The following is a 22,488-nucleotide window of genomic DNA, read 5'->3' as shown; positions in this document are numbered from 1 at the left end:
TGTGAAAGCTCTATGAAATACATTCTCCATTGATTTCCAGGCATGAGTAAGGATATGCCACCTGACCTCCACTAGATGCGTAACCTTTATTTGTCGGGTGCTTGTCTTTTATATGTCTAGGGGTTATTGCAGGGCGGGTTATCCATCAGCGTGCTGAGGATGAACATCACCGTCGAACGAATGTGGGTTGGTTCGTTCTCGGAGGAAGTTACCTTCAGGTGCCCAAAAAACTATGGTAAGACGGAACAAGCGTCTTCATATTCACTTCTTCTTTTTATTTCCCAATATGATGTGTTCAATTGTTTATAGCTACTATGTTCTCCACAATATACATGGTAATGGCGTATGGCGGTATAATAATGCATAGTTTCATGTATATTTAAAATGAATGTATCAGTTCATAGCATTGTCAGTTTAACTATACAAACAGACAAGGTAACATCTATTTTGTCATTCACATAAACATACAGTTGAATGCGTTACAGACAAACAAAAGGGAAAAAAGGATCTACCAGTTTATTTCAGTGTACATGTGATTGTGTAAGTGTGAGATGGGTTGTGTTAGGTTTGTATATCCTTGACATGTAAAGATGTTCCTTTGATTGTGGAATGGGTTATCATATGTCCATATGTCCCTGATGTAATTGATTGTGTATGTGTGAGATGGTGAGATGCAGTGGCTGAATGTCCTTAACACGTGAAGCTCTATCTCTCAACCTTTGCATTTTCTCGTAAGCTTACCTATGTATTCCATTCGCTTGTTTTGTTCCATTGAAAAGATGTTGCATGATAATGACTACCTCTCTTAGCAGTGACTAGCACATGTAATCTTGCCAGCTATTACTAACCTGATAATATTACAGTTAACTGCGTTTATAACGAACGCGCCCATAACGACTTGGCGGATATAACGAACTTACTACTTATTTTCTGTATTCATGGTTATAACGAATTACTGTTTTAAGAAACTAAAATAAGTGTTCCCTTTGAGTTCGGTATAGCTGTAGTTTATACATTCCCTCAACACAGCCAGACATCTCCATGAGAAGTGAGTATTGTATTTGCTTCTTCACCCTTAACATGGAAACTGTAAATGTATGTAAATATCTATGAGTTATAATTACATAAAAAGTATTTGCGAAAAAATCAAGACAGAGAGTCATTTATGCAAACGGCAGTAGAAATAAAACACTTTGATGAGACGGTTCACATTTACATCAGGACTTCAGGAGTACAGCAAGGCAAAAAGCTCTTGTGAATGTGACATGGTTCCATTACCTGCTGTTATATGCATTGCACAACAGCTCAGACTACTACACATTCACCACCAATTAATTCCAACAGTTGTGTTATAAAATTTAATTGCCGGTGTTTCAGAACCATGCTGATAAGGCAACGTATGTAAACTTTTTCTAATGAAATTATTGATTAATCAAAATAAAAGTGTTTTTGTGTATACATTGAAGAACCAGTTCATTATTGTTCACGTCCAGATTGTCATACGTTTGTTAATAGTACATAACTATCGTCTAATAAGCCCTTTGCATCCAGTTTGGTTTGTGTACATTTTTTTTACTCTGAGGACGTGCGAGTATAAAACGAGTGTTTACCAAGTTTATGCAATAGACAAATTTATTTTTGTATGAGTATTTTGAGAAGGTATGGTATTTTGTAAAGATCAAACTCACACCTTAAATGTCTTTAACATACTCTTACAGAGGCAATGTCATTCCACAAATGTCGATATCATTACACCTGTCAGGTTCCCCTTTATATCTTTTGAAGAAGAAATCTCGCTGTGCAGAGTTGCGTCCCTTAGGTTTGTCTCTCTGATTATGATTATCGGGTTGTCAGCACCATACTCATGCTTGTGGGTAATCATCGATGTGGTTAATGTTACAAAACATGCATCACATCGAGCTTCTCTCCAACATTCAGCTGACGCGTCCTGATAACTGCAGTAATGTCCACAGCGGCCTGAAACCCCGCTCACCCCTTCTCACTCAGGTATTGTCTTGTCCCTTCGTTGATGCTTATACAGGAATGGAGGCGGAGGATGAGCCATGCTGTCAGCCAGATCCAGGGATGGAGAATGCAGTAAACACAAGCTAACGGGATCTCCCTGGAATGCCTGCGTCCTTTACTTTAGGAGGACAAGCCAATGAAGCGGGTTGATTGGTAAAACAATAGAGGTTTACAGGAATCGTCTCACAGGAAACTGAGCTAAGTTAACGATGGTGAACTAAAGTCAACCAAGTTTTGAAGGAACTGACAAGAGAATGAACTTCAGTTTCATATTGATGATATTTATTCAATTTCATCAGTGATATTCACTCATTTTGTTGTATATACACTTGGCGTTTGGAATAATGTTCAGGTTAACGTACGGTTTCTTTTCGAACATACGCGGTGAGCATCGGTGACGCAACCGTCAACACAAAAGATGACCATGTCATTAAACATGGTCAACAATCCTAGAGTAAACCTTTTCGAAAAACGTGCTTCTGTTCTCCATCTGCTGAGACAGTGTGATGACACTTCATGACCCAGATACATTTTGAACATATGTAACTATGAATAATTAATGAAAAAGACAAGGTCGATCCTTGTTAAATTCTTATTTGAGTTATCGCGTCGGGACCATCGTTTGACACGATCCTTATTAAACATATATCCTTGTAACATTAAAAGCATGGCTTAGCCCATGACACATGTGCCATTGTGTGGTCGGCATCTTCAGTTGGGAGACACAATAAGGTCTGCCGACAGAGCCGTCACACGCACAAACATAATTCCAAAAACTTTTCAGCCATCTAGGTTGTTGTCAAGGAAACGTTACCAACGTCAACTTTCCAAAGCAACATCACGGTGTGGAATCGTTTGCCGGCAGATTTGAATTAAACCATCCGTATCAAGAAATGTTTGATAGGCATTACTTAGAAGTTGACGGACGACAAAGTAGGGACAATTACTGTAAAGGTATAAAGATCCATATACCGTTGTCGAGCAAGGCTGAGGGCTGAACAATGTTCATTATTCAGCCTTGCTTGACAACGGTATAAGGATCTATACCAAAACGTCGCCTTTACAGTTAATAAAGAAGTTGTCATCATAAACTGTCCCTACTTTCATCCATATCACAGTCAAATGTTTTCATGAGGTGAAATTTGGAGTGACACACGGGCCAAACAATTTATGTTGCAGATAGAAGATGACAGACATTGCCTCGGGTGTCATGGACTTCTCCTACCCGTACGTGCTACACAGCAGGGGTAAACAAGCTATCATTCGACAACAAAGGCATAAGCTTTACGTGTACTTTCTTTTAAACCTACATCTCCATATTCAAAACTGAACAGGTTTTATCACCATTTACCCCTGTAAGTTTAACATCATGGGTCATGCTGGGTATGTCCACAGTTGATGCTGTTTAGTGAAGCTGAAGGACTGAAAAGCAGGCTTTGTGTGTAATACTACGTTATTGTATTGCCGTTATAAGGATAACTTAACTTGGACAATGTTGCTAATATACATTTTGACTTGAACCATGGTACCAGATTCTGTCAGATAATCCATTCTCGCCTCAGACTCGGTTGTAGCGATTTAAACTCCCATCGGCTTGAAAGACACATCTCAGACAATGCATCATGCTCTTGTGGCTATCTCCTTGAAGATATACCATACTTAAGGAAACGATTCGTTTTTCTTCTTAAAAGGTTACAGTTTCAGTGCTATATGGGAATGGAAATGAAACAAAATCTGTCAATTCAGATGTTTTGAATTCCGTCCATATGTACATCCTGTGCTCTGGTAGATTTGCACTCATGTAATAACTTAAGACTTAATTCATATTTTGATATAGGTATTAAGTATTAAATAGTTAAAGACTTGCGTCTCTTCGTAACTGAACACCTTTCCATCAACGGCATACATGTATTAATCTTAATTTAAAAAATATGATATAAATGAGTCCTAAACGGAGCATTTTTTACACAGAATGGTATCAAGTCCTAATTAGTCACAGTAGGTTATGAGAACATTGACTTGTTTCACTGGCTTCACACTTAACAATGGCGGATTCAGTAACATCCTGTGATGTTGTAGCAGTGCTAAGAAACGTTATCACCTATACCTCTCCTAATGAAACATGTATCTGTGTTCAGTGTTCGCGCGAATAGTATTAATCATTTGTTATAATAACATGTATAACAATTGCAGCGTCCTGTCAAAACGTGGACCAAACGGACCTACTAATATCATGCAAGAACATTTGCTGGATAACGACCGCTACAACGGCTGGATAACGACCACTACAACGGCTGGATGACGACCGCTACAACGGCTGGATGACGACCGCTACAACGGCTGGATGACGACAGCTACAAAGGCTGGATGCCGACCGCTACAACGGCTGGATGCCGACCGCTACAGCGGCTGGATGACGACCGCTACAACGGCTGGATGACGACCGCTACAACGGTTTGCTGACGACCGCTACAGCGGTTGGATGGCGATGGCTACAACGGCTGGATGACGACAGCTACAACGGCTGGATGACGACCGCTACAACGGCTGGCTGACGATCGCTACAACGGCTGGATGGCGATGGCTACAACGGCTGGATGACGACCGCTACAACGGCTGGATGACGACCGCTACAACGACTGGATGATGACCGCTACAACTGCTTAGTTGACGACCGATACACCGGCTGGATGACGACCGCTACAACGGCTGGGTGACAACCGCTTCAACGGCTGGATGACGACCGCTACAACGACTGGATGACAACCGCTTCAACGGCTGGATGACGACCGCTACAACGACTGGATGACGACCGCTACAACGGCTGGATGACGACCGATACACCGTCTGGATGATGACCGCTACAACGGCTGGATGACGACCCCTACAACGGCTGGATGACGACCGCTACAACGGCTGGATGACGACCGCTACAACGGCTGGCTGACGACCGCTTCAACGGCTGGATGACGATGGCTACAACGGCTGGATGACGACCGCTTCAACGACTTGATGATGACTTTGCATTTCGTTATCATCATCCGACCTCTACAATGCCAGTTTGTTGTCGGGTGTCACGAGATCAGCAGAGACAGTTCAACGTTACTCGGTGGTGTCACATATGAATCATCCACCCACCACATGTCAAATCCAAGCAGAGTGCAGTGTATGTCCATCAATAAATGCACAGCCTAGTATAACTATCTCGCATTCTTGTCTGTGTTTAGGTTTCCTAACATTTCTGCTGATTCTTTTCGCTGATAGACAAACGTAGTGTACTGCCGGGATTTAAACTGCCGCTCTGATGCCAGAGAAACTAAACCTTTCTAACCTCTTTCCAAAATTATAAATACAGTGTACTTTCAAAGGAGGCTGTGTCAACACCGTCACTACAATGCCATACGGTGCTGTATCAACAGCGTGACTACAATGTACTCCTATAGGATGCTATGTCTACACCGTGACTTCAATGTACTCCTACAGGGTGTTGTGTCAACACCATCACTACAATGTACTCCTATAGTGTGCTGTGTCTACACCGTCACTACAATGTACTCCTATGAGGTGCTATGTCTACACCGTGACTTCAATGTACTCCTACAGGGTGTTGTGTCTACACCGTCACTACAATGTATTCCTTTAGGATGCTGTGTCAACACCGTCACTACAATGTATATGTGCTCCTATAGGGTGCTGTGTCTACACCGTCACTACAATGTCATAGGGTGTTATATCAACAGCGTGACTACAATATACTCCTATAGGGTGCTGTGTCAACACCGTCAGTACAATGTACTCCTATAGGGTGCTGTGTCAACACCGTCAGTACAATGTACTCCTACAGGGTGTTGTGTCTACACCGTCACTAAAATGTACTCCTACAGGGTACTGTGTCTACACCGTCAGTACAATGTACTCCTATAGGGTGCTGTGTCTACACCGTCAGTACAATGTACTCCTGTTGGGAACTGTGTCTACACCGTCACTACAATGTCATAGGGTGTTATATCAACAGCGTGACTAAGATATACTCCTAAAGGGTGCTGTGTCAACACCGTCAGTACAATATACTCCTGTTGGGTACTGTGTCTACACCGTCACTACAATGTACTCCTATAGGGTGTTGTGTCTACACCGTCACTAAAATGTACTCCTGTTGGGTACTGTGTCTACACCGTCAGTACAATGTACTCCTATAGGGTGTTGTGTCTACACCATCACTAAAATATACTCCTGTTGGGTACTGTGTCTACACCGTCAGTACAATGTTCTCCTACAGGGTACTGTGTCTACACCGTCAGTACAATGTACTCCTACAGGGTACTGTGTCTACACCGTCAGTACAATGTACTCCTGTTGGGTACTGTGTCTACACCGTCAGTACAATGTACTCATACAGGGTACTGTGTCTACACCGTCAGTACAATGTACTCCTGTTGGGTACTGTGTCTACACCGTCACTACAATGTACTCATACAGGGTACTGTGTCTACACCGTCAGTACAATGTACTCCTACAGGGTGCTGTATCTACACCGTCACTACAATGTACTCCTATAGGGTGCTGTGTCAACACCGTCAGTACAATGTACGCCTACAGGGTGTTGTGTCTACACCGTCAGTACAATGTACTCATACAGGGTACTGTGTCTACACCGTCAGTACAATGTACTCCTACAGGGTGTTGTGTCTACACCGTCAGTACAATGTACTCATACAGGGTACTGTGTCTACACCGTCAGTACAATGTACTCCTACAGGGTACTGTGTCTACACCGTCAGTACAATGTACTCATACAGGGTACTGTGTCTACACCGTCAGTACAATGTACTGCTACAGGGTACTGTGTCTACACCGTCAGTACAATGTACTCCTACAGGGTGCTGTGTCTACACCGTCAGTACAATGTACTCACACAGGGTACTGTGTCTACACCGTCAGTACAATGTACTCCTGTTGGGTACTGTGTCAACACCGTCAGTACAATGTACTCATACAGGGTACTGTGTCTACACCGTCAGTACAATGTACTGCTACAGGGTACTGTGTCTACACCGTCAGTACAATGTACTCCTACAGGGTACTGTGTCTACACCGTCAGTACAATGTACTGCTACAGGGTACTGTGTCTACACCGTCATTACAATGTACTCCTACAGGGTACTGTGCCTACACCGTCAGTACAATGTACTCCTACAGGGTACTGTGTCTACACCGTCAGTACAATGTACTGCTACAGGGTACTGTGTCTACACCGTCAGTACAATGTACTCCTACAGGGTACTGTGTCTACACCGTCAGTACAATGTACTCCTACAGGGTGTTGTGTCTACACCGTCACTAAAATGTACTCCTACAGGGTACTGTGTCTACACCGTCACTAAAATGTACTCCTACAGGGTACTGTGTCTACACCGTCAGTACAATGTACTGCTACAGGGTACTGTGTCTACACCGTCAGTACAATGTACTCCTATAGGGTGCTGTGTCTACACCGTCAGTACAACGTTCTCCTATAGGGTGATGTGTCTACACCGTCAGTACAATGTACTCCTGTTGGGTGTTGTATCAACACCGTCACTACAATGTACTCCTACAGGGTGCTGTGTCTACACCGTCACTAAAATGTACTCCTACAGGGTACTGTGTCTACACCGTCACTAAAATGTACTCCTACAGGGTACTGTGTCTACACCGTCAGTACAATGTACTGCTACAGGGTACTGTGTCTACACCGTCAGTACAATGTACTCCTATAGGGTGCTGTGTCTACACCGTCAGTACAATGTACTCCTATAGTGTGCTGTGTCTACACCGTCAGTACAATGTACTTCTATAGGGTGATGTGTCTACACCGTCAGTACAATGTACTCCTGTTGGGTGTTGTATCAACACCGTCACTACAATGTACTCGTATAGGGTGTTGTATCAACACCGTCACTACAATGTACTCCTACAGGGTGTTGTGTCTACACCGTCACTAAAATGTACTCCTACAGGGTACTTTGTCTACACCGTCACTAAAATGTACTCCTACAGGGTACTGTGTCTACACCGTCACAACAAAGTAGTCCTATAGAGTCCTATGTCTACACGGACAGTAGAATGGCAAATTCAGCGTCAAATCGGAAGCAAATCATTCATGTATTTTTCAAAGATGGTTTTACTGACACTGCAACGAGCTTTTCCTTAACTCATTCTGTATCTAGTTGCCATGGTGACTCTCCTGCTGGAGCTCCTGAAATACAGATGTACGTTTAAGGGGTGGGCATATACAAGAAGAGAATGTGAGAGGCAACCTCATGGAGATGTACAATAGCACGCCGAGGCAGGTCATGAACATATTGCTGCGCCATCTTGAGTCAGGACTGCCGCGTAGTATCAGCAGACTGGTCTCCCCCACCACTCAACTCCTCAAGTCTACAAACCACTCTACCCAAACACTCTAACCCCCACAAGTCTATCCCAACCAGTCTACTCCACAAGTCTACACAACCGCTCTATCCCCACCTGTCTAACCTCCGGTCTAACCCACTGGTCTCACCAACTGGTCTAGCCCTTATGGTCTACCCCAACCAGTCTACACAACCGCTCTACTGCATCGGTCTACCCCTGCCGGTCTTTCCCTACTTGTCAACTTCAGCAGTCCACACAAACACTATACCCCCACCACTCTATCCCTACCAGTCTCCTCCACCAGTCTACACAACTGGTCTATTACACCAGTCTACCAACACGGTCTATCCCCACTTGTCAACTCCACCGGTCTACCCCAACTGTCTACCCCAACGGTCTACCCTACTCGTCTACCTCACCACTGTACATTCACTGGTCTAGTCCTACCACTCTACCCACACCAGTCTACCCCACCAGTCTACCCCACCAGTCTACCCTACCACTCTACCCCACCGGTCTTCACTCACTGGTCTACCCCACCAGTCTACCCCACCAGTCTACCCCACCAGTCTACCCCACCAGTCTAACCCACCAGTCTACCCCACCAGTCTACCCTACCACTCTACCCCACCGGTCTACCCTACCACTCTACCCACACCAGTCTACCCCACCAGTCTACCCTACCACTCTACCCCACCAGTCTACCCTACCACTCTACCCACACCAGTCTACCCCACCAGTCTACCCCACCAGTCTACCCTACCACTCTACCCCACCGGTCTTCACTCACTGGTCTACCCCACCAGTCTACCCCACCAGTCTACCCCACCAGTCTACCCCACCAGTCTACCCCACAAGTCTACCCTACCACTCTACCCCACCGGTCTTCACTCACTGGTCTACCCCACCAGTCTACCCCACCAGTCTACCCCACCAGTCTACCCTACCACTCTACCCCACCGGTCTTCACTCACTGGTCTACCCCACCAGTCTACCCCACCAGTCTACCCCACCAGTCTACCCCACCAGTCTACCCCACCAGTCTACCCCACAAGTCTACCCTACCACTCTACCCCACCGGTCTTCACTCACTGGTCTACCCCACCAGTCTACCCCACCAGTCTACCCCACCAGTCTACCCCACCAGTCTACCCTACCACTCTACCCCACCGGTCTTCACTCACTGGTCTACCCCACCAGTCTACCCCACCAGTCTACCCCACCAGTCTACCCCACTGGTCTTCACTCACTGGTCTACCCCACCAGTCCACCCCACCACTCTACCCCACCAGTCTAACCCACCGGTCTATCTACTCCACCACTGTACCCCCCCCCCCCCCCCCCCCCCCCCCCCGGTCTATCCATATCAGTCAACTTCACCTATTTATCCCTACCAGTCTACACAATCAGGCTATCCCAACCATTCTGGACCATAGTTTATGGAAACCTGTCTACACCTCCTGGTATACCAACAACAGTCTACTCCCACCAGTCTACACTCACCAGTCTACTCCCACCAGGCTACACTCACCACTCTGCTCCACAAGTCCACCCCCACATGTCTATCCCTACCAGTGTACTCCAGCCAGCCTACACCTACCACACTATCCTACCAACACCAGTCAAACCCAAACGATTCTCCACTGACCCGTCTACCCCTGCCAATTTACACACCCCTTATACAGACAATTTTACCAGTTTACCTTTACTACAAGACCCCCCTCACATACACACACAACGCTACCACACCGCTACCACACCAGTCTACAACCACTAAAATATTTTCCACTGCATCAACATCTTATCATATGTTTAGCTGCATTTTCCGACATTACTGGTCTTTATGGTCCAGACTGGTCGTTACATAAAAAACTCTAGTAGCACTAAACCGGAACTACAGGAACATACTCACAGCATTCAGGTATTTCAAGAGGAGGCTAGCCTCATGCTCGGGCAAATCTTTAAAAGAATAATGTTTCAATAAATAATAATTGTGGTCAAGATGACACCTTAGAAAAATGCATTTGGGTAAACAAGTATACGTCCACGTAGGTCTCGTTGGAATCAGAACCATCATCCCGAGGCAAGGGCGTTAACTGACTATTAAAGTCAAGTTTTCCACCTTGCCGAACTAGGCTGGACGTCCAGAGTTACATTTTGGCTGGATTAACGAGTTAATGCATGTTCAATCAAACTCGCAAAACGAACTATTTTCAAAGGGCAGATTTTGTTCGACTGCAGGATTCGCAAAGCACGTATATCGTCAACTGGGCGTCGACGTATATTTTCCAAATATTTTCATGTTTTTAATCAAGGTGCTCAAGTGATATGATGCACTTTGCGGGGTAAGACCCGTTTTATTTCAATGCAGATCTTGATTATCGATCAGATCATCTTGACTGGGCGCCGCCATTTGGTTTGAAGCAAATTTAAATGATATGAGTGATGGAATCTGATTGGTCAATTGGAGGGACAAAGAAGAGACATATCTCGTAATGGACACTAGTGGCGCTACGATCGAGCAAAAAAAAATCCTGCCTAGTTGGGCAAGGGTGGAAACTAGACTCATTTATATGAGCTTTAATGCATAAGGTGGTGAGGGACAGGGGTAACCAAATTGGTAAACGTTTTAGATCTAAGGTTTTGCCCCCACATTATGCTGCCACGCCTTGACATAACTCATATACTGTTTGGAGGAGCGTTATACCTCTTTCAACCACTCACTTTACATACGGGCCATCATGGCGATGAGGCGGTCCATGCCGATGTGGTTGACGTACGCGTGCAGCTGGTCAGCCTCCGCCTCGGCCATCAGCTCCACCAGGAGTACCTGCTCGGAAGGGGGGAGTTGGTGGAAGGCAGGGGACTTGTGGATCATCTTCAACGTGGCCAGCAGGTCGGCGGAGATGCAGACGAGGAGCACCAGGAGGCAGAAACAGGTCAGCAGGGCTCGCATTGTGGCTGACAGGGCACCACGTGATGTTAGGAACATGTGAACAAGGTTATGCAGGAGAACATGTGATGTTAGTAACGTGTGACCAAGGCTATGCAGGCGAACACGTGATGTTAGGAACGTGTGAACAAGGCTATGCAGGCGAACACGTGATGTTAGTAACGTGTGAACAAGGCAATGGAGGAGAACAAGTGATGTAAGGAACGTGTGAACAAGGCTATGCAGGGGAAAAAGTGATGCTAGGAGCGTGTGAACAAGGCAATGGAGGAGAACAAGTGATGTTAGGAACGTGTGAACAAGGCTATGCAGGGGAGCACATGATGTTAGACACATGTGAACATGGCTATGCAGGAGAACACGTGATGTTAGACACACGTGAACAAGGCTATGCAGGGGAACACGTGACGTTAGACACATGTGAACAAGGCTATGCAGGGGAACACGTGATAATGGCATCGTGTGAACAAGACTGTGTAATTATAAGTGTAGCACCAAAGCTTCCGTCCCACGTAAATCAACGCTGTAAATAGTGTCAATATTATGTAATGGTCCGTTGAATGATTTTGTTGACAATTTTGATCATAATGTTATATTTAAACACCAGGGTGAAATTATACTTGAACTCGTTGAAAACAGAACGAGATAGTCATTCCAAGTAGACCAAAGGTCTTATAATTTTGGATTGAGGGCTATTCCTACAACGAGCATTTGTGGGGTTGAATGTAAATTGGTGTTCGTATGTAAACAAGAGTTAGATACGATAAGCATACAAGACGAACATGTCAGTTCCTGAACTGTGTTTGTCACACATCCTTTAAAGAGCAGGTGACTATTTTGATGTACATTGTAAACGTAACAATTATGGAAAATTGTACAACAGAGTTTCTACAATATAAACGTTTATACGACAGGTGAACGTCCATCGCTAAAATAACAGAACTTGAAGCTATTGTTCTTTATTAAAACGGGTTGTTTCAGAAATATTCAGAGTTAAAGGAGTTGTATATTACCACACACAGAGCCTTATATTACTTCTTTCATTTTCGCAGGAATAAATCAAGTATGTTGTATGATCTAACTCACAAGTTGTTGGGAGAGGCTCACTGTCCGAAATCTTTGCTATACCCAGCAGTCTTACTTGAAGTTGTATCACGTGATTGTGTTAATCTTATCACATTTATCAAAAAGAAAAACGAATCTAGGTTCCAGGAGTTTAAAGATTATCGTCTTATTTGTATATCTTATATTCAGTCCCTGTAACCAATTGTACCGGACCGTCTAATGTCAAAGGAGGATTTCATAGTCACATGTTGGGGGTGGGGGTAGGGGTAGGGGTGGGAGCATTATTGACGACAAACGTAGCCTTATAGCGTCAAAGCCTTAAAACCCCAGGTAAATTGTCGCTCTCTCTTTGTGAAGGTCTGACTATCAAGAGTGAAGACAACGACCCACTCACCCTTTACCTGCAGGCATGTCGGGGATGGTATGGGTTACACACAACCAAAATAACGTTCCATAGTAACGTTATATATTTATAAGAAAATAACTAAGCTTGCAACAACTGTTACATGTACATGTGTGCACAGCCTGGCCTTCAAGCAGCAAAAGAAAAAAAAGACTAACTGAGCCAGCTCCTTTTCCGAGTACAGGATGCTAAACACACCATCCCCAGCTCCGCACCAAATGGCCCCTGCTTTAACATAGCTGTGGTCACATTCAACATAAGTCAACATGTTAAAAACGACATAGCCAAATACAGAACAATATGGTCAATTATTGTAAGTACTGGGTGGATGTGCATATACAAATCCATTAAATTATACACAAAATCATCCGAGGCTGGGAGATTCACAGCTGCCGAATCAATCTGCACTGAAGGCAGATTACAGGTAGTAGAACCTGTATGGTTGTCACACAACGTTCTGACCTCCATCTCCCCCTGCTACTGATGCAGGTACGCGGGTCCACTAGAGTACAGGTAGAACTTGACAATGTGGCACCACCCCCTGCACAATCTCACTTTAGGGACCAATAGTATATCTCGTACTTTATTGTTCTCACTTTCCATATGGACCTACTCGTCATATGTAGGCCTCTGTAATATACACTGCTGGCAAAACAATCTATACAGCTGGATTTGACTAACATATGACAAACGTTATAAAAGCGTTACTGGGCTGAAGACATCCATTGGCGTATACCATCTTTTGCCCGACAATTAATTGTAAGAATAGCTGAAAGAATGGCATTGTATGTTTCTTTAAACCTTGATTTGTTTTATTTAATGACCTTGCAAAGCACTGACTTTTAAACATGCAATTGTTCATGACCTGGTAAACCTTTATCTATCAGCAAACGTATATCTGTAAGTGAGATTGGTCGAAAAGCAAGTAAATGCACAAAAATCAAATTGAAAACAACCAGTTTTTATAGATTCCCTGAAGCCTGAACATTGAATGACACGTATTTCAGTATTCCTATTACACCCCGTTTACATGTCTGAAGTTTCCTGTTTGAATGGCGGATCATATCACGGGCTTTTAACATATAGTATCTCACACGACTGTACGGAGTGGAGACATACATAGGTGACGGTATAGGTCAGCCAGAATAAAACTCCCAGCATGTAATCTGGATAAATAGGACCGATGACTAACATTTAGGGAAGAGACGGCATAGGTCAGCCAGAATAAATAGGATTAATGACTCAAATTTAGCCTATTTTAAACTCTCGCTTTAGACCATTAAACACAGCCAATGAACAACATGTCATAATCCTCGATTCATGATAGATAATGCAAGTGTATATCACTATTACTTACAAAGCAAGTAAAATAATAGGTTTTCTTTCAATTATGGCGGGCACCACGGTATTCTTATCATACTTAATGATATTGTACAGCACTTGACCAAATCAGAAAACCTAATCAAATTGTCCTTGTTACAAATTACATTTCTAAAAACAATACTTTGAACACATTCCGGAGTCAAAGATGTTTATTTACTGGAAGATTGAATACATATTCCAATAATGACGTAGTGATGACGTCCTAGTTGCCGGGGTGAGACTCGTGCTGCAGGGCCTGAAATAAACCACGTGTTTATTATAATTATACAATATTAAGTGCAAAAAATAATTAATAAACAAATTGGTACCAATATTGAATTGCATGTCAACTAGTTCGCCTTAAACAAGCATCAGGTCGGCCGTGCCAGGCTAGAGTAGGGTGTCTTTCATTGCGCCTGCTTTTTCGCGACATGTCCATTTTGAAGAATTTATCGATGAAGTATACTGTCTCTACACACCTCTCCGCCACCACTAGGATATTAAAAAGTAGGTCCTCAATACACCAGCATGGATGAGGCCAATAGTGATTGAGTGAGTTTGCTTTACCGCCGCCTGTAACAGTTTGTCAGTGACATGATGTGTTCTGGGCGTCAGATAAAGGCCCGATTTGATGCGGGCCTTAATCCTTTACCACGGATAGGGTGCAGATGAGTGTATGGTGATTTCAAATGTGGGATTCGAACCAAAAAGGACACAACTCTGCACAGAGAATGACAGCCCCTTTCCGTCTTGCCACCCGTGTCTCCCAGTTGCAAATATTTTGCTTCCAGAAAACCTTGTCTGAGTGCTCATTTGTCTATAATCCCCTGGAGCATTCAAAAGGGTACCACGAAAACGTCTGCGACTGCGTGTGCGTGTGTGTGTAAGTGTGTGTAAGTGTGCGTGTGTGTAAGTGTGCGTGTGTGTAAGTGTGTAAGTGTGCGTGTGTGTAAGTGTGCGTGCGTGCGTGCGTGCGTGCGTGCGTGCGTGCGTGCGTGTGTGTGTGTGTGTGTGTGTGTGTGTGTGTGTGTGTGTTCGTGTGTAAGTGAACGTGTGTGTATGCACGTGTGTTTGCGTGTAGGCCTGTGAGCGTGCGTGTATGTGAGTGTGTGTACGTGTGTGCGTGTACGTGTGTGTTATGTGCGTGTTTATATGTACGTGTTTGAACGTCTGCTCGTACGTGTATGTGCGTGAGTGTGTATGTGTGTATTATGTGTGTGTACGTGTGTATGTGCATGCACGTGTGTATGTGTATATGTGTACACGTGTGTATGTGTGAACATGTTTGTACGTGCATGTGTGTCTGTGTGTATGTGTGTACACGCGTGTATGTGTGTACGTGTGTGTGTGTACGCGTGTACGTGTACGTGTGTGTATGTGTACATCTGAACTACAGTCGTACCTTGTTCAAAGCATTGACAACCACGGCCTCTTCATGTTCTGGAAGATCTACAGGAATAAGAATACAAAGCGTTACTGGAGGTAGGTTTCCCCACCTAACTAAGACACTATTAAGCTCTGTGATTATGTCTGTTATGGTAAATATAGACATTGACATTAAATCATTAGAAACGCTTCTTTGCAGTCAGCTGTTCAGCCGATACAACGACGGCATCAGCCTCATAATGTCCCCACCCAATTGAAGCAAATATGATCACACATCTTGTTGTAAACACTCTCCTATCTACACCATCTGAGTTAATTGCTTTCTATATAAGTTATATTTCAATCGAGGTCTACAGGAGAGTGGGGAACTATTGTTCCTGTTTGAATAAGGCAGATTGATGCCGAAATGTCATTACTACTGACCGGAGGTTTCATCCTGTTTGAGTGAGACAGTCTGCTGCCGAGATGTTATTACTAGACAGGGGAGGTTTCATCCTGTTTGAGTGAGACAAACGTCTGCCGAATGACTATTACTGGAGAGGGGAGGTTTCATCCTGTTTGAGTGAGACAAACGTCTGCAGAATTACTTTTACTGGATAGGGGAGGTTTCATCCTGTTTGAGTGAGACAAACGTCTGCAGAATGACTATCACTGGATAGGGGAGGTTTCATCCTGTTTGAGTGAGACAAACGTCTGCAGAATGACTATTACTGGAGAGGGGAGGTTTCATCCTGTTTTAGTGAGACAAACGTCTGCAGAATGGCTATTACTAGATAGGGGAGGTTTCATCCTGTTTGAGTGAGACAAACGTCTGCAGAATGACTATTACTGGAGAGGGGAGGTTTCATCCTGTTTTGGTGAGACCGATTGCTGCGTAGATGTCATTACTAGAGAGGAGATGTTACATCCGGTTTGAGTGAGATCCTTCACGTTGTACTCACGGGAGAGAAGGAGAAATATTTTGTCAATTCCAACTTGAGCCACGTAAGCATGAAGTTGGCCTGCTGCAGCTTCACTCATCAGCTCCACCACCAGCAGCTGACCTTGCGGTGGCAGGTGCTTGAAGGCGTCTGAAGCGTGGATAGTGTTCAAGGTCGACAGAAGGTCAGCCGAGGTCAAGGCCACAAGGACCAAGAGAGAAACACAAAGCAATGAGGTTTTCATCCTGTGAGATATAAATAGACATGTATTAGGATTAAACATTGTATTTAGTAAGCCTTAGCTTGTGGTTATCATGGGAGTGTGTTTGGGGAGTTGAGACATTCTGTGTCAATGATAAACATTGTATTTAGCAAGTCATGATTTGCGGTTATCACGCATGATTTTAAATATTCTGTATTGGAACTAAACATTGCATCTAACAAGTATTGACGAGCTAACTAATACCATCCCCAAGCACACCAGCAAGATAACCCCTTTAAATTCTATCATCAACAATGTATTCTCATCTCATGATAGCTAAAGTTTGCAAGTTTTCCTTGTTAGTGCACATTAGTATATTACAACGTCTCAGCATCAGTGATTAGTCAATCAATATGGGTCCAACTGATCCTTGTCCTTTTCGAATGTGACGTAACTATCATATAGGCACTTGGCTAATTGCCTACATATCATTTTACAATGTCATAGGCAATTCATCGGTCCTAGATGTCCTACACAGCGACACAGTGAAACAAAGTACACTATTTCGGCCAAACCCAACTGTTCTTGAAAAAAGACCTAAGCTGCAGTGTTCTACAAGCACAGATGTAAAAGGAACTAAGCACGGATCCCCTTCACTAAAAGATATATATTTCCAAACTTGACTACACTCAGCTACGCCCTTCTAAGACCCTGGTTTTCGATGTGGTATACTTTAATTTTGATAATGATAACAATTATCCCAGTAGTTTGTCCGATCGGCAAGGACGACGCCATGTTTGAAAACACTGACAGCAGTACCTACCTAGCCTTTAAATTTAATATTTATCCGTAAATGACCCAAACGGATTTCGCTTTTATTCGAGGGGCTCTCATGGTCAACTGTCGAGAAACCTATCCATTATATGATAAACGATTATACATGGAAAAGATGGGTTGAATTAAACTTTCTGTAATTCATCTTTTGAAGTGACGTCATAACACCTCTCATGGCGTTTAGGGGTTGGTCAGAGGACTTTGAGGAAGATATTTCTTTCGTTTCTGTTGTGTTGCGGTTGAAAATTGTTTTACTTAACAATATTATGTTACTACAAGGCAACAAGACATGAACGTTAATTGCCGTTTTGCCACCAAAATGAGAAAATAATATTTCTTGATAATCTGACATTATCTTGACGGCGGAAATATTGTCACAATGTTGACCTATGTTGATATGTCCTTATGTCTCACCCACAGATGGAGCACAATAGACGATACTCTGTGTCAATTATTACCAATTTTACTTTTTAGTTTGCACTGGGACTTATTGGGGGTATATTTGGGACTTTTCACAGTTTTGAGAGCACTTGGAGGAAGGTAAGTAGTTACCTTTGAAGTAATACAATGTAGAAACATTTGCCCACTCAATACGTTTGCAAAACCTGATGTGAAACCGCGTTAACTTGGAATCCTACCGACAGTGAAACAAGTGTGGTCATCGGTAGTTCAGAAGTACTATAAAGGTTATACCTATCAAGCCTTGGGACTCTTAGAGATTCCACTGTGCCCTTAGAACAGCATCGTCTTAAACGCCTTGTTTACCAAGTAAGACATGCCAAAATGTACCGTTAATGAATGTTCCCAATTTCGGACTGATTCGAGTTGCAGCTTAGTAGGTGATCTCACCACACAAGATCAACTCTTTGCAATGAAGTCTCATATTACACAACGCAACAATAACAGATGTTCCGAATTCTTCAGACAAAGCATGCGTTATCGATTGTTTAAATTGTTCATGTCAATATGTTCTTGCGTTCCTGTGTGTACATAAACACGAATCAAGTCGTTATGTTAACCTGTTTGTTAACTCAGTTCTTGGAAGACATTCACCATCCATTTTCAGAACAGTTTAAAGTTGGATGTGGCAATATGGTGTTTGTTTGTTGTTTGTGAAAAACTATATGACGGCGGTCTGTCAATAATCGAGTCTGAAACAAACAATCCAGTCACTGACATCATGAATATCGATCCACGCAATTGAGATATGCAATGTAAGTCGGTAACAATTTATCATTATTACAAACGAGTGTAATCAGTTCAGTGAATGAAACAGCCTACCTAATAAATGAACAGGTCAGGAGAGACGTTTACTGGGACAAGCAGATTAAATAAACAGTCATGAGTATCACGTGGCCAAATGTTTCTGAGATACGGACCGTTCCTCTCCGGAATCGAGGTGTGTCACCCAGTCGTGTTCCACAAACAGGACCACGCGTAAATCTAGGTCTCCGTCTGGTCGTACTCTCACTGTCAGCTCCATCGGTTGGGTGAATGATTCCATCTGACAGATAGCTCCACTGGTAAGGTTTTCGCGAATTACCCCGTTACACTGACAGCTCCACTGGTTGGGTGTCCGTGAATGACCCCTCCTAACAGATAGGTCCACCAGAAATAACTCTGTTTAAATGACAGCTACTCTGGTTGGGTGTCCGTGAATGACTCTGTTAAATGATAGCTCCACTGGTTGGATGTCCGTGAATGACTCTGTTTAAATGACAGCTACTCTGGTTGGGTGTCCTTGAATGACTCCTCCTAACAGATAGCTCCACAAGTAATGACTCTGTTTAAATGACATCTACTCTGGTTGGGTGTCCGCGAATGACTCTGTTTAAATGACAGCTCCACTGGTTGGATGTCCGTGAATGACTCTGTTTAAATGATAGCTCCTCTGGTTGGGTGTCCTTGAATGACTCTGTTAAATGACAGCTACTCTGGTTGGGGGTCCGTGAATGACCCCTCCTAACAGATAGCTCCTCTGGTAGGGTGTCCGTGAATGACCCCTCCTAACAGATAGCTCCACTAGTAAGGTTTTCGTGAATTACCCCGTTACACTGACAGATACACCGGTTGGGTGTTCGTGAAGGATCCCGTTTAACTGGCCCAGGTAAACTGACACATCCACTTAATTGGGGTCCCTGAATATCCCAGGCTAACTGACAATCGCAGTGGTTGTATTGATAGTTCCTGTTAGACCTGAGTTGATGTACATTTGAACTGTTTTGGTGTCCCTGAACAACCAAGGTTAACTGACAGCTACACTACAAGTTGGTATTACATAAAAGTTGTAATATCTAGATAAATTCATTGGTTCCAAAAGAACAATACTATACATTGCATTAGTGATCTGTGAACAAACCATCTCGGTGGAAAGATGTGTAACTGATGTATGTGATCAAAACAGGGAGAAACATCATCACCAATGTAAGACATCATCCCCAATGTAAGAATGTATACATCCCACTAATAGGGAGTAGGATTCGGCGACATGTTGCAAATAGTGTTTAAGCTACGCCAACGCAATTTGAATCTTGAATCTGATAATGACAGAAGGGAAATAGGCCTCCAGGAATCCTACTGGAAACGTATTTCCAAAAGATCTCTTATAACGGTGAACACAATTTCTTTCTGCACTTGAGTGAAGACAACTGAGAATTTCAGCCCAAGTTCATTACACAAGAAGTTGCATGATCGCCATGGTCCAAAACGACATACGTTACACAACAGGGTTAACAAAGACAATGTTGTGGCTCTTGCGCTAGGCAGCAGTAACCCCAGGTCCATCACTGATATGCATCTCTGAGAGAGTGTACCTGGGAGCTCCCCTGACTCACGTGTGTCTGCACAAGCCAGCTCGCTACACAACAACATAGATCCCCAGTAGTCCACTGTGAAGGATCATGGCAGGTTAATGTTATAGTTGGGAACAAGTTACAAACACAGTCTTTGTACAGTCACACCTGTGACACTTGTGATTGTTTCACAAAATAGAAATATATATAATCTGACACTTGGATTGGAGTCTGCCTCCCAATTCATTTGAGGATTCAGCCTTTGTTGACAATGTTTTGTATGCACAGGAGAATCTGAAATCCAGCCAAGGCACTGATCACTGCTTAAATGCTGAGCTGACTGTAACATATAACACTGAACGTAGAAGTTACACGTGTACTCTTAGGTCCAAATCTTCAAATGATTACAGCCACCAATGTCAACACTGACTGGATCAGAACAGTTACGTGATCCTGAAATGTTGATCTGTCTCTAACCTGAATTAAACTGAATTCAAAAGTTCCTTTTCAAACATATGTGCTCTGTAGGCCTAAGTCTTCCAATTATTTCAGACACTAATCAACACTGACTCGGTGGGAACAGTTGAGGGATGCTTCTGTCAGTCTGTCGATGTCTGTAAGTTTCGTTATTTGCAATTTTGTATGCATCTTCTTTCTTGGGCAAGTTCGTCAAAGGCAAGAAATCCAGTCAGTCACCCCCCCTGCCCCAATACAAGTATTATCCGGGTATGATTATAACAAATGTATATTTACAATGAACAGAAATATCAAATTTCCAAATATTGGTAGAAAGAGGCAACACCTCTTTGTGAATTGTCAGTACACCACGTTCATTACAGTTATATCAAGTATGTCAACTGAATGTAAAGTATTGCTCTAAAGTTACAAATAACAATACTGTATATCGTGATAATCTTCCCGAGGCAAGGGAGTTAACTGACTGTAAAAGTCCAGTTTCCACTTTTATAGTCGGTTAGCTCCCTTGCCTCGGGAAAATGTATCCTGACAGACAATTTGAATGCGACTAACCGATGCTACGTTTGCCGTCTGTCATCACATCTTCACGGCCCATCACCTTGAGATAGTAAAAGAGCTGGCCTACAGTCGGGGACAAGTCTGGTCTCCTCGTCCAATCGTTCAGCACCTCCGTCGTAGGGTCTCTCTGTCGGCCAAAGTTCTGGATCTCCAGGACGGAGAAGCCAATTTGCTCGGCCAGTCCATTATAGTCTGGTACAATGCCATCTTCATTCAGCAGCTTCTCGATGTTGAGGTACTGAGACAGCTTCTTTCGAGCTGACACTCTGAGCGCATCCAGCGACACGTTTCTGCAGCACGAGAGAACAAGGAGTGAGGGAGGGAGGGAGGGGACTATTTTAGTTGTGGAATTGTAGGTGTGAAATACTAGTATTCGAGGAATATTACGATGGAGGGCTTCTCAATCCAATGGATGTGGACAAACTTTCATAATTGTAACTGCTTACTATCTTGCTCCTGATAGAATGACATCCAGAGAGTTCGTAGATGGTTCAGAGAATTCTTCTTGTTGGAGCACTACATATCACTCAAAGTTTATTGTGGCACACTTGAAAATACATTTTATCCCTGTTTAGCTATCATCAGAATCCATATTTCAATTAACATCAACTGTCTCGCTTGAATAACTGTTCGCAGGTTGAACGTGCCAGGCTAATTTACAGCACATGTCAAAATGAACATTTCTATTTTTCTGTTATCAAACCTATCACATGATAGTAACGTGAGTGCCCCTTTACTCTCATATGAACAAATTACGCTACACTTGTAGGGTCTCATTTCAAACATGAAATAACCCAAAACGATTTTCTTAAATAACAAAAATGATTTCATTTATCATATATTCGGTGTGCCGATTGCTGGGTACACGTTAATAAAGCTATCTCACCCTGTGTTGTGTGGCTTTTACAGTAGAAGTTCATGGAATCACCACCAAACACTATTTTAGACAGTCGACATTGACAAGGAAAACCATGACATTCTTTTCTCTTCATGCGGCCTAACTCTCACAAAATGCTGTGATGTTGAAACTGTACGATTCCGACTAAATAATAAGCATAAGAATGTGTCTGTGGTTCTCTATCAAACAGTGAGGACACCAGGTGTTAGCAAAAAGGTGA

At 43.4% G+C, this 22,488-nt stretch overlaps 3 protein-coding genes across 9 annotated transcripts in view; 1 reads left to right on the top strand and 2 right to left on the bottom strand.

Annotated features, from left to right (window-relative positions):
- The window catches only part of LOC124152911, a 38,089-nt gene extending 32,864 nt beyond the window's left edge, over window positions 1–5,225 (top strand). The window contains exons 8-11 of one of the 7 annotated variants that reach the window (XM_048382594.1): window positions 133–235; window positions 2,042–2,149; window positions 3,205–3,252; window positions 4,219–5,225. In XM_048382594.1, coding sequence (XP_048238551.1) covers window positions 133–235; window positions 2,042–2,112 — 174 coding nt within the window. In that variant the 3' untranslated portion in view covers window positions 2,113–2,149; window positions 3,205–3,252; window positions 4,219–5,225. Of the gene's footprint in view, window positions 1–132; window positions 3,316–4,218 lie in introns of all 7 variants that reach the window. The other 6 variants (XM_048382593.1, XM_046525993.2, XM_048382592.1 and 3 more) reach the window with 6 other exon arrangements.
- A 2,945-nt stretch (window positions 5,226–8,170) lies between these two features.
- On the bottom strand, window positions 8,171–12,530 carry LOC124152922. Its single transcript, XM_048382596.1, has 4 exons — window positions 12,458–12,530; window positions 11,155–11,382; window positions 10,334–10,380; window positions 8,171–8,263 (listed from the first exon to the last, which is right to left on the bottom strand). The coding sequence occupies exons 2-4, from the start codon at window positions 11,375–11,377 to the stop codon at window positions 8,231–8,233; spliced, it is 303 nt and encodes a 100-aa protein (XP_048238553.1). The 5' UTR covers window positions 11,378–11,382; window positions 12,458–12,530; the 3' UTR covers window positions 8,171–8,230.
- Window positions 12,531–14,356: 1,826 nt separating this feature from the next.
- On the bottom strand, window positions 14,357–18,925 carry LOC124152915. The gene is made up of 4 exons (XM_048382595.1): window positions 18,825–18,925; window positions 16,529–16,752; window positions 15,604–15,650; window positions 14,357–14,457 (listed from the first exon to the last, which is right to left on the bottom strand). Exons 2-4 carry the CDS (start codon window positions 16,749–16,751, stop codon window positions 14,425–14,427), a joined length of 303 nt encoding a protein of 100 aa, XP_048238552.1. The 5' UTR covers window position 16,752; window positions 18,825–18,925; the 3' UTR covers window positions 14,357–14,424.
- Between the last annotated feature and the right edge of the window lie 3,563 nt (window positions 18,926–22,488).

This window comes from Haliotis rufescens, unplaced genomic scaffold (assembly GCF_023055435.1).
Source record: "Haliotis rufescens isolate VD_foot unplaced genomic scaffold, xgHalRufe1.0.p SCAF_4, whole genome shotgun sequence".
Lineage (NCBI taxonomy): Eukaryota > Metazoa > Mollusca > Gastropoda > Lepetellida > Haliotidae > Haliotis > Haliotis rufescens.
Note: the sequence above shows the minus strand (reverse complement) of the source record. Positions and strands in the feature narration are given on the sequence as shown.

Bases quoted from the DNA above. Each gene is read 5' to 3' on its own strand.
- LOC124152922 (XM_048382596.1), bottom strand. From the start codon at position 11,377: ATGCGAGCCCTGCTGACCTGTTTCTGCCTCCTGGTGCTCCTCGTCTGC. The intron at 10,381-11,154 runs GTATGTAAAGTG...ATTCTTTTAAAG, and splicing joins CCTCATCGCCATGATGGCCC to ATTTGCCCGAGCATGAGGCT. The intron at 8,264-10,333 runs GTGAGTATGTTC...TCTGTATTTCAG, and splicing joins TCTTGAAATACCTGAATGCT to GAGCTCCAGCAGGAGAGTCA.
- LOC124152915 (XM_048382595.1), bottom strand. From the start codon at position 16,751: ATGAAAACCTCATTGCTTTGTGTTTCTCTCTTGGTCCTTGTGGCCTTG. The intron at 15,651-16,528 runs GTGAGTACAACG...TTATTCCTGTAG, and splicing joins AATATTTCTCCTTCTCTCCC to ATCTTCCAGAACATGAAGAG. The intron at 14,458-15,603 runs GTACGACTGTAG...GGTTTATTTCAG, and splicing joins TTGTCAATGCTTTGAACAAG to GCCCTGCAGCACGAGTCTCA.